This window comes from Coregonus clupeaformis, chromosome 23 (genome assembly GCF_020615455.1).
Source record: "Coregonus clupeaformis isolate EN_2021a chromosome 23, ASM2061545v1, whole genome shotgun sequence".
NCBI classification, from domain to species: Eukaryota; Metazoa; Chordata; class Actinopteri; order Salmoniformes; family Salmonidae; genus Coregonus; species Coregonus clupeaformis.
In genome coordinates this window covers 27,582,384-27,594,553 of record NC_059214.1, presented here as the reverse complement: position 1 = coordinate 27,594,553, position 12,170 = coordinate 27,582,384, and the positions used below count along the sequence as shown (strand labels likewise).

Sequence of the window (12,170 nt, the reverse complement as noted above, 5' to 3'; positions counted from 1 at the left end):
ATTTTCTCTCTCTCTCTTCCCCCCTCTTTCTTTCTTTCTTTCTTTCTTTCTTTCTTTCTTTCTTTCTTTCTTTCTTTCTTTCTTTCTTTCTTTCTTTCTTTCTTTCTTTCTTTCTTTCTTTCTTTCTTTCTTTCTTTCTTTCTTTCTTTCTTTCTTTCTTTCTTTCTTTCTTTCTTTCTTTCTCTCTCACTCTATTCCCCCTCTTTCTTTCTTTCTTTCTTTCTTTCTCTTTCTTTCTCTCTTTCTCTTTCTGTATCTCTCTCCCCCTTCCACCTCTCTCGCTCTCTCTCTCCCTCTCCGTTCTCTCCCTCTCTCTGTTCATTGCAGTATCAGGAAGGTTAATTAAAGAGTCTCTCAGAATAGAGAGATAACACCCAGCCTCATCTCAGGGACAGCAGACACAGCATCTGCATCCCAAAGGCAACCTATTCCCTAAATAGTGCACAACTTTTGGCCAATTGTTCAAAAGTAGTGCAATACGTAGTGAATAGTTAGCATTTGGGACACAGACACAGGGCTAGCTTACTCCTCTCCCTCAACAAGCTAAATATCGATTTATTTCACTAATCAATTTGTCTCTTTCTTTATTACTCTCTTTCCTTTTCTTTCTGCCGCTTTTGGACACTTTCATCTGTGTCCAGAGTCCAGTCTTGGGGTATCTGTTTTCATGCCACAATGTGGTCTCTGTAGTATTCCCTTGCCCTGTTGTGCATGGCAATGTTCCACTGTGTGAAGAATAAGCCAAAATGGCGGTCGTTGTGTTGTGTGTTATGGATGATCCGTCTCAAAGTCAATACTCGATAGAGAACCCGAATGGCTTTTGCTCCAGTGCGCAGAGAGGCCCCCCATTTGCTAAAAGATATTAGAGGAGAGGAGGAGAGGGGATAAGAATGGCAGGGGAGAGGAGGAGAGATGGGAGAGAGGAGGGAGGCAAGTGACACAGTGGGGGTATACGCTGGCCCTAGTCCGTGCCAACTCCAGCCTCTCTCTCTCCCAGCACTAGGGTTAGGCCAGCAGCACCACAGCTATTTTTAGTGAGACTGAGAGACCTAGACACAGTAATAACCTATGCTGCTCTGATAGCCAAGTGTGTGTGTGTGCGCCCCAGCACTGAGCAGCAAGACCAGTCTCCTGGTGCAGCATTCGTAATTAAACCCGGTTCTAAATAAAAATTGAATTGGGCAGTGGAGAAAAAACGGGTGGCGGTGTGGTAGAGGATTGGAGGACGGTTGTGTGTGTGTGTGTGTCTGCCTTGTGTATGTGTGTGTATGTATGTTTGTGTCTGTATGTGTGTGTCTGTGTGTGTGGAGGATTGGACGCTGAAACACACTGCTTTAGCTTTAATGAGATAAGAAAATGCAATTTCCATCCTAATGACATCTGGGCTGCAAATTAGGTCACAGCCCTGGTCCTATCTGGTTACCTCACCTCGTAATCCACTGGCTGGCCCCCTCATCTCCATGTTGATGCAATTAACAAACATCAATAAGGTTAATGTCTTTTCATTGCATCTGTGTTGTGTTGTTAGTAGCAATATTAAGCTCAACAGTCGCATCATTGTCAGGCAGCCAACACGCACTAGCCAGGCAGCCCCCTTGGCAACAGTTGAATGCTGCATCCAGTCACTCTTTTTGTGTGTGTTTATTTTGGTTTCCTAGGCAACGGAATGGGGCCCAGACGATGACACCAGGAGGTCCTGTCAGAGCAAGGGGAAGACGGAGGTAAACGACGACTTTAATACACCCGGGAGGACAGTTGATTGGATGAGGGGAGAAACAATAAAGCAATCACTTCTTTCTGAAACCTGTAGAACCTTATCCGACCTCAAGTTCTAAAACAAAGTGACTTAATTGATTTGCCAAAACAGGATATTTAAGGAAAACTAAGAAGTTTCATTACAAAAAAAGTATGTTTCCCTCAATCGTCAGACAATGCTTCCCTCAATGCGTAAGACAAACCTGCAAGTAAGCAATTAGCTGCACTGTGTGCTCCATGTACTGTATATCACATGTACAGTTGAAGACAGAAGTTTACATACACCTTAGCCAAATACAATTAAACTCAGTTTTTCACAATTCCTGACATTTAATCCTAGTAAAAATTCCCTGTCTTAGGTCAGTTAGGATCACCACTTTATTTTAAGAATGTGAAATGTCAGAATAATAGTAGAGAGAATGATTTATTTAAGCTTTTATTTATTTAATCACATTCCCAGTGGGTCAGATGCTTACATACACTCAATTAGTATTTGGTAGCATTGCCTTTAAATTGTTTAACTTGGGTCAAACGTTTCGGGTAGCCTTCCACAAGCTTCCCACAATAAGTTGGGTGAATGTTGTCCCATTCCTCCTGACAGAGCTGGTGTAACTGAGTCAGGTTTGTAGGCCTCCTTGCTTGCACACGCTTTTTCAGTTCTGCCCACAAATTTTCAATAGGATTGAGGTCAGGGCTTTGTGATGGCCACTCCAATACCTTTACTTTGTTGTCCTTAAGCCATTTGCCACAACTTTGGAAGTATGCTTGATTGTCCATTTGGAAGACCCATTTGCGACCAAGTTTTAACTTCCTGACTGATGTCTTGAGATGTTGCTTCAATATATCCACATAATTTTCCTTCCTCATGTTGCCATCTATTTTGTGAAGTGCACCAGTCCCTCTTGCAGCAAAGCACCCTCACAGCATGATGCTGCCACCCCTGTGCTTCATGGTGTTCTTCGGCTTACAAGCAGCCCCCTTTTTCCTCCAAACATAACGATGGTCATTATGGCCAAACAGTTCTATTTTTGTTTCATCAGACCAGAGGACATTTCTCCAAAGTGTGCAGTTGCAAACCGTAGTCTGGCTTTTTTATGGTGGTTTTGGAGCAGTGGTGTCACGGTTTCGGCCGAGGCTGCCTCTCTTCCTTGTTCGGGCAGGCTTCGGCGTTCGTTGTCTCCGGAATTCTAGCTGCCATCGTTGCATGTTTCTATGTTCGTTTGCTTTTGTCTGTTTGTTGTGACACCTGTTATCGTTTAGGTTAATTAGCGTCCTATAAGTTACTCGTTGTGTTTGTCCAGTGTTGTGTGTGATTGCTTTATTGTCTGTCGTGCGTTACTGGACGTGTTTACATTATTCGCTCGGTTTAGCTATCTCTCCACTGTGTTGGAGCGTTTTACGCACCTGTGTAGTGCGCCCGTTTGTTTTGTCCGCCTACGTGTGGAGTTTCGCCTTCGGGCCAGTTTGTTCATTTCCCCTTGTGGAATTTCACTAAAGTCTTTTGGACTGTACTTCGGTGTCCTGCGCTTGATTCCACCACTACACCCACCTACAGCATCACTGACAAAATCACACACCTTCAAGAATGGAATCAGCAGGAGCCGCAGCAGCCAAGGCGACGCTGGAGGACAGGGTCCGAGAACAGAGTGACCAGATCCTGCAGATGGGGTCCGCACTGCAGGAGGTGATCACCACCATCCGAGGCTGGGGGACTCCTCCACCGCCATCCTCTCTGCCAGCACCATCGGCAAGTCAGCCCATTCCCGCTCCGGAAGCCAGAGGAGTTCGACTCTCGCTCCCGAGGGCCTACGATGGGACCGCGGCCGGGTGTCAGGGATTCCTTCTCCAGGTGGAGCTTTACCTGGCCACCGTGCACCCGGCGCCTCGGGACATGAGAGTGTGTCCGCCTGATCTCCTGCCTTTCCGGGAAGGCGTTGGAATGGGCCAACGCAGAGTGGAGGAGGATCGACGCGGACACCATCACCTACGACGAGTTCTCCCGCCGCTTCAGGGCGGTGTTCGACCATCCCCCGGAGGGCGAAAGCGGGGGAGCGTCTGGTCTTCCTCCGGCAGGGGAAGAGGAGTGCCCAGGAGTTCGCCTTAGAATTCCGTACTCTAGCGGCGGATGCAGGGTGGAATGAGCGGGCTCTCAGCGATCACTACAGATGTAGTCTACGCGAGGACGTCCGTAGGGAGCTGGCCTGTAGGGACACCAGCCTCTCGTTCGACCAGTTGGTCGACATGTCCATCAGGCTGGATAACCTGCTAGCTACCCGCGGATGTTCCGAGGGGGGTCCGTCCATTTCACCCTCCAGCGCCTCCGAGCCGTGCCCCATGGAGCTCGGGGGCGCTGGCGCTAGAGAGAGGAGGGGTCGGCTTACGAGGGGGTCCATCTCCTGCACCAACTGTGGTCGGGGAGGACACACCGCGGCTAGGTGCTGGGGATGGCCTCCTAGGGGAGAGGACGACAGGTCCCGCACTGGGGAGTCCTTCCAGGTGAGTAGGCGCCCCACTCACCCAGAGCTCTCTGTTGCACATTTCTGTATACCTGTGCGTTTCCCACAGGTAGCACCTCATTCCCAGCATAAGGCGCTGGTAGATTCAGGCGCGGCTGGGAATTTTGTTGATAAAAAGTTTTGTTTAGCCTTAGGGATCCCCCGTCTCCCTGTTGATGTCCCTTTCCCCGTTCATGCCCTAGATAGCCGTCCGTTGGGTGCGGGCTTGATCAGGAGGTCACTGCGCCACTTAGGATGTGTGCGCAGGGGGGTCATCAGGAGATGATTCAGCTATTTCTGATCGACTCGCCTGCGTATCCGGTGGTGCTGGGCATGCCCTGGTTGAGTACCCATAACCCATCTATTTCATGGCAGGAGAGGGCTCTGATGGAGTGGTCTGCCCAGTGTGTGGGTCGATGTTTGGGCGTTTCTGTAGGGGCTACCTCGGTGGAGAGTCCAAACCAGGTGCCCGCATTGCACGTTCCCCCTGAGTATGGGGATTTGGCTATTGTGTTTAGTAAGTCGAGGGCGACGCAGTTGCCGCCCCATAGGCAGGGAGATTGTGCGATAGACCTCCAGGCAGGAGCTGCGCTCCCACGGAGCCATGTGTATCCTCTGTCTCAGGAGGAGAAGAAAGCTATGGAGACTTACATAGACGAATCTCTGAGACAAGGATACATACGGCCTTCCACTTCCCCTGCGTCTTCGAGTTTCTTTTTGTGAAGAAAAAGGATGGTGGGTTACGCCCGTGCATCGATTACCGTGGTCTCAATCAGATCACGGTGAAGTACAGTTATCCACTCCCGCTGATTGCGACCATGACGGAGTCATTGCATGGGGCGCGTTTCTTCACTAAATTAGATCTCAGGAGCGCGTACAACTTGGTGCGCATCAGGGAGGGCGATGAATGGAAGACAGCCTTTAGTACCACCTCGGGCCATTACGAGTATCTTGTCATGCCATACGGGTTGATGAACGCTCCGTCAGTTTTCCAATCATTCGTGGATGAGATCTTCAGGGACATGCAGGGGCAGGGGGTGGTTGTGTACATAGATGACATTCTCGTGTACTCGCCTACCCGAGTCGAGCATGTGGCCCTGGTGCGCAGAGTGTTGCGGAGGCTGGTGGAGCACGACCTGTATGTTAAGGCAAAGAAGTGTCTGTTTTTTCAGGAGTCAGTCTCCTTTTTGGGGTATCAGTTGTCTGCGTCAGGGGTGAAGATGGAGGTAGACCGGGTGTCAGCCGTGCGTAATTGGCAAACACCAACCACTGTGAAGGAGGTGCAGCAGTTTTTGGGGTTTGCGAATTACTACCGGAGGTTTATCCGGGGTTTTGGACAGGTGGCAGCTCCCATCACGTCTCTTTTGAAGGGGGGTCCGGTGCGTCTCCAGTGGTCTGCCAAGGCGGACAGGGCGTTTGGGAGGCTGAAGGACCTGTTTACCTCGGCCCCGGTGCTGGCGCATCCGGATCCCTCTTTGCCATTTCAGGTAGAGGTGGACGCGTCTGAGGCCGGTATAGGAGCAGTGCTTTCACAACGGTCAGGCGCGCCACCTAAACTCCGCCCCTGTGCTTTTTATTCTAAGAAGCTCAGTCCGGTGGAGCGAAACTATGACGTAGGGGACAGGGAGCTGTTAGCCGTGGTACAGGCCCTAAAGGTGTGGAGGCACTGGCTTGAGGGGGCTCAACACCCTTTCCTCATTTTGACGGACCACCGTAACCTGGAGTACATCCGGGCAGCGAGGAGGCTGAACCCTCGCCAGGCAAGATGGAATATGTTTTTGACCCGGTTTACATTTAAGATCACGTACATCCCTGGGTCACAGAACGGTAAGGCAGATGCGCTGTCTCGGCGGTATGACACGGAGGAGAGGTCCGTGGAGCCCACTCCCATACTGCCGGAGTCGTGTCTGGTGGCACCGGTAGTGTGGGAGGTCGATGCTGAGCTCGAGCGGGCATTACGCACCGACCCTAGTCCACCGCAATGCCCGGAGGGTCGGAAGTACGTTCCGCTCGAGGTTCGGGATCGATTGATCTATTGGGCTCACACGTCACCCTCCTCTGGACACCCTGGTATCGGCCGGACAGTGCACTGTCTTAGTGCCAAGTACTGGTGGCCCACGTTGGCAAGGGATGTGAGGGTTTATGTTTCCTCCTGCTCGGTGTGCGCCCAGTGTAAGGCGCCTAGACATCTGCCTAGGGGTAAGTTACTACCCCTGCCCGTTCCACAACGACCATGGTCTCACCTCTCGGTGGATTTCCTTACTGACCTTCCTCCTTCACAGGGAAATACCACTATACTGGTCGTTGTGGACCGGTTTTCTAAGGCCTGTCGTCTGCTCCCCATGCCGGGCCTTCCTACTGCCCTGCAAACTGCCGAAGCACTATTCACCCATGTGTTCCGGCACTACGGGGTACCCGAGGATATTGTGTCTGATCGAGGTCCCCAATTTACCTCCAGGGTTTGGAGAGCCTTTATGGAGCGGTTGGGGGTCTCGGTGAGCCTCACCTCGGGTTACCACCCGGAGAGTAATGGGCAGGTGGAACGCGTGAACCAGGATGTGGGTAGGTTTCTTAGAACATACTGCCAGGACCGGCCGGAGGAGTGGGCAAGGTCGTTCCCTGGGCCGAGATGGCCCAGAATTCCCCTACGCCACTCCTCCACTAACCTAACCCCTTTTCAATGTGTGTTAGGTTACCAGCCGGTTCTGGCACCTTGGCAGCAGAGCCAGATCGAGGCTCCTGCGGTGGATGAGTGGGCGCGGCGCTCGGAGGAGACATGGAACGCTGCACACGTCCACCTGCAGCGGGCCCTCCGTCGTCATAAGGCGAGCGCCGATCTCCACCGCAGTGAGGGACCGGTGTACGCACCTGGTGATCGAGTCTGGCTCTCTACCAGAAACCTGCCCCTCCGCCTGCCCTGTCGGAAACTGGGTCGGCGGTTTGTAGGGCCATTTAAAGTCCTGAGAAGGTTGAACGAGGTGTGTTACAAGTTACAACTACCTGTTGAATATAAAAGTATTAACCCCTCGTTCCATGTGTCTCTTCTCAGGCCGGTGGTAGCTGGCCCACTCCAAGAAAGTGAGATCAGGGAGACTCCTCCGCCCCCATTGGACATCGAGGGGCACCGGCGTACTCCGTGAGGTCCATCTTGGATTCGAGACGTCGGATGGGGGTCTCCAATATCTAGTGGAGTGGGAGGGGTGCGGTCCGGAGGAACGGTGCTGGGCGCCGAGGAGAGACATTTTGGACCCGTCTCTCCTGACGGAATTCCATCGTGGGCACCCGACGCACCCTGCTCCGCGTCCTCCTGGTCGTCCCCGAGGCCGGAGTCGGCGCACGTCTGGAGCCGCGCGTCAAGGGGGGGGTACTGTCACGGTTTCGGCCGAGGCTGCCTCTCTTCCTTGTTCGGGCAGGCTTCGGCGTTCGTTGTCTCCGGAATTCTAGCTGCCATCGTTGCATGTTTCTATGTTCGTTTGCTTTTGTCTGTTTGTTGTGACACCTGTTATCGTTTAGGTTAATTAGCGTCCTATAAGTTACTCATTGTGTTTGTCCAGTGTTGTGTGTGATTGCTTTATTGTCTGTCGTGCGTTACTGGACGTGTTTACATTATTCGCTCGGTTGAGCTATCTCTCCACTGTGTTGGAGCGTTTTACGCACCTGTGTAGTGCGCCCGTTTGTTTTGTCCGCCTACGTGCGGAGTTTCGCCTTCGGGCCAGTTTGTTCATTTCCCCTTGTGGAATTTCACTAAAGTCTTTTGGACTGTACTTCGGTCCTGCGCTTGATTCCACCACTACACCCACCTACAGCATCACTGACAAGTGGCTTCTTCCTTGCTGAGCGGCCTTTCAGGTCATGCCGATATAGGACTTGTTTTACTGTAGATATAGATACTTTTGTACCTGTTTCCTCCAGCATCTTCACAAGGTCCGTTCTGGGATTGATTTGCACTTTTCGCACCAAGGTACGTTCATCTCTAGGAGACAGAACGTGTCTCCTTCCTGAGCAGTATGATGGCTGCGTGGTCCCATGGTGTTTATACTTGTGTACTATTGTTTGTACAGATGAACGTGGTACCTTCAGGCGTTTGGAAATTGCTCCGAAGGATGAACCAGACTTGTGGAGTTCTACAATTTATTTTCTGAGGTCTTGCCTGATTTCTTTTGATTGTCAATCAAAGAGGCACTGTGTTTGAAGGTAGGCCTTGAAATACATCCACAGGTACACCTCCAATTGACTCTAATGATGTCAATTAGCCTATCAGAAGCTTCTAAAGCCATGACATCATTTTCTGGAATTTTCCAAGCTGTTTAAAGGCACAGTCAACTTAGTGTATGTAAACTTCTGACCCACTGGAATTGTGATACAGTGAATTATAAGTGAAATAATCTGTCTGTAAACAATTGTTGGAAAAATTACTTGTGTCATGCATAAAGTAGATGTCCTAACCGACTTGCCAAAACTATAGTTTGTTAACAAGAAATGTGTGGATTGGTTGAAAAACAAGTTTTAATGACTCCAACCTAAGTGTATGTAAACTTCCGACTTCAACTGTATATGACAAATAAACAAACTTGAACTTGAATGCTTTCTAAGAATGAGATGTGATTGGACTAGGTTTAGATGTGTTACATTTCATCTCACAGATGAAAGATAGACAGTCATTACAGTCATATCATTAAAGTGAGTGGTGAGTGAGTAATGCTGGCTCGTATCCATTAGTGCACACCGTTATAAACTGTAGCCAAATGTTTTGCAATGAAAACAATATATATTTTTTATCAGGTTTCTTATAGAGTACAGGTAGACCCACCCAGTTTTGGTCCATTTTCTTCCGTTTGGTTTCTAGTGAATTCTCTAACCTCTAACCCATGTAGGTGGAATGTCAGAACTACATCCGCGTCCTGCTGGTCAATAAGACTGAGGTCATCACCTGTGGAACCAACGCCTTCCAGCCCCTCTGTATCACCCGGGAGGTAAGGGGATAAGTGGGGAGGGATGGAGGGAGGATGGATGGAATGATTAGTGTCAGAGTGGATGTGGTTCGGGGAAGAAGTAGAATGGAGTGAAAACCTACATGGGGCTGAGTAGGGGTGATAGGGAGGGATTGATGAGAGGGTAAAGGAGGATGGTGGGAGGAAGGAAGAGTGGATGGAGGGAAGAGGGGGATAGAGTGATAACTGGCAGGAAGAGGGGTAGGGGTGATAGATAGAGAATGATGAAGGGAGGGGTTAAGATAAGGTCTTGAATGTAAACATCAAACAGACATATGGTCTGTTGGAGACTTTAGAGGTGGAGGAAGACAGTAACAACACTATAATTTTCTTACTTTCTATCTCTCTCTATCTCTCTATATCTCTCTATCTCTATTTATCTTTCTATCTCTCTCTCTATCTCTCTCTCTCTCTATTGCTCTATCTATCTATCTATCTATCTATCTCTCTCTCTCTCTCTCTCTCTCAATTCAATTCAATTTAATTTCAATTTCAATTTAAGGGCTTTATTGGCATGGGAAACGTGTGTTAACATTGCCAAAGCAAGTGAAGTAGATAGTAAACAAAAGTGAAATAAACAATAAATATTAACAGTAAACATTACACTCAGAAGTTTCAAAAGAATAAAGACATTTCAAATGTCATATTATGTATATTTACAGTGTTGTAACAATGTGCAAATAGTTAAAGTACAAATGGGAAAATAAATAAACATAAATATGGGTTGTATTTACAATGGTGTTTGTTCTTCACTGGTTGCCCTTTTCTTGTGGCAACAGGTCACAAATCTTGCAGCTGTGATGGCACACTGTGGTTTTTCACCCAGTAGATAAGGGAGTTTATCAAAATTGGGTTTGTTTTCGAATTCTTTGTGGATCGCTGTAATCTGAGGGAAATATGTGTCTCTAATATGGTCATACATTTGGCAGGAGGTTAGGAAGTGCAGCTCAGTTTCCACCTCATTTTGTGGGCAGTGTGCACATAGCCTGTCTTCTCTTGAGAGCCAGGTCTGCCTACGGCGGCCTTTCTCAATAGCAAGGCTATGCTCACTGAGTCTGTACATAGTCAAAGCTTTCCTTAAGTTTGGGTCAGTCACAGTGGTCAGGTATTCTGCCACTGTGTACTCTCTGTTTAGGGCCAAATAGCATTCTAGTTTGCTCTGTTTATTTGTTTGTTCTTTCCAATGTGTCAAGTAATTCTCTTTTTGTTTTCTCATGATTTGGTTGGGTCTAATTGTGTTGTTGTTGATGTTGTTGTTGTCCTGGGGCTGTGTGGGGTCTGTTTGTGTTTGTGAACAGAGCCCCAGGACAAGCTTACTTAGGGGACTCTTCTCCAAGTTCATCTCTCTGTAGGTGATGGCTTTGTTATGGAAGGTTTGGGAATCGCTTCCTTTTAAGTGGTTATAGAATTCAACGGCTCTTTTCTGGATTTTGATAATTAGCGGGTATTGGCCTAATTCTGCTCTGCATGCATTATTTGGTGTTTTACGTTGTACACGGAGGATGTTTTTGCAGAATTCTGCATGCAGAGTCTCAATTTGGTGTTTGTCCCATTTTGTGAATTCTTGGTTGGTGAGCGGACCCCAGACCCCAGAACCATAAAGGGCAATGGGTTCTATAACTGATTCAAGTATTTTTAGCCAGATCCTAATTGGTATGTCAAATTTTATGTTCCTTTTGATGGCATAGAAGGCCCTTCTTGCCTTGTCTCTCAGATCGTTCACAGCTTTGTGGAAGTTACCTGTGGCGCTGATGTTTAGGCCGAGGTATGTATAGTTTTTTGTGTGCTCTAGGGCAACGGTGTCTAGATGGAATTTGTATTTGTGGTCCTGGCAACTGGACCTTTTTGGAACACCATTATTTTTGTCTTACTGAGATTTACTGTCAGGGCCCAGGTCTGACAGAATCTGTGCAGAAGATCTAGGTGCTGCTGTAGGCCCTCCTTGGTTGGTGACAGAAGCACCAGATCATCAGCAAACAGAAGACATTTGACTTCAGATTCTAGTAGGGTGAGGCCGGGTGCTGCAGACTGTTCTAGTGCCCTCGCCAATTCATTGATATATATGTTGAAGAGGGTGGGGCTTAAACTGCATCCCTGTCTCACCCCACGGCCCTGTGGAAAGAAATGTGTGTGTTTTTTGCCAATTTTAACCGCACACTTGTTGTTTGTGTACATGGATTTTATAATGTCGAATGTTTTTCCCCCAACCCCACTTTCCATCAATTTGTATAGCAGACCCTCATGCCAAATTGAGTCAAAAGCTTTTTTGAAATCAACAAAGCATGAGAAGACTTTGCCTTTGTTTTGGTTTGTTTGTTTGTCAATTAGGGTGTGCAGGGTGAATACGTGGTCTGTCGTACGGTAATTTGGTAAAAGCCAATTTGACATTTGCTCAGTACATTGTTTTCACTGAGGAAATGAACTAGTCTGCTGTTAATGATAATGCAGAGGATTTTCCCAAGGTTGCTGTTGACGCATATCCCACGGTAGTTATTGGGGTCAAATTTGTCTCCACTTTTGTGGATTGGGGTGATCAGTCCTTGGTTCCAAATATTGGGGAAGATGCCAGAGCTAAGGATGATGTTAAAGAGTTTAAGTATAGCTAATTGAAATTTGTGGTCTGTATATTTTATCATTTCATTGAGGATACCATCAACACCACAGGACTTTTTGGGTTGGAGGGTTTGTATTTTGTCCTGTAGTTCATTCAATGTAATTGGAGAATCCAGTGGGTTCTGGTAGTCTTTAATAGTTGATTCTAAGATTTGCATTTGATCATGTATATTTTTTTGCTGTTTGTTCTCTGTTATAGGGCCAAAAAGGTTGGAGAAGTGGTTTACCCATACATCTCCGTTTTGGATAGATAGCTCTTCGTGTTGTTGTTTGTTTAGTGTTTTCCAATTTTCCCAGAAGTGGTTAGAGTCTATGG

The 12,170-nt window shown here is 48.0% G+C and overlaps 1 protein-coding gene across 5 annotated transcripts in view; it reads left to right on the top strand.

Annotated features, from left to right (window-relative positions):
- sema5ba (sema domain, seven thrombospondin repeats (type 1 and type 1-like), transmembrane domain (TM) and short cytoplasmic domain, (semaphorin) 5Ba) overlaps positions 1-12,170 on the top strand; it is a 189,524-nt gene that overhangs the window by 112,230 nt on the left and 65,124 nt on the right. For all 5 annotated transcript variants that reach the window (XM_045206609.1, XM_045206608.1, XM_045206607.1 and 2 more), the window contains exons 6-7: positions 1,659-1,721; positions 9,125-9,223. In XM_045206609.1, the coding sequence (XP_045062544.1) occupies positions 1,659-1,721; positions 9,125-9,223 (162 nt within the window). The remainder of the gene's footprint in view (positions 1-1,658; positions 1,722-9,124; positions 9,224-12,170) is intronic.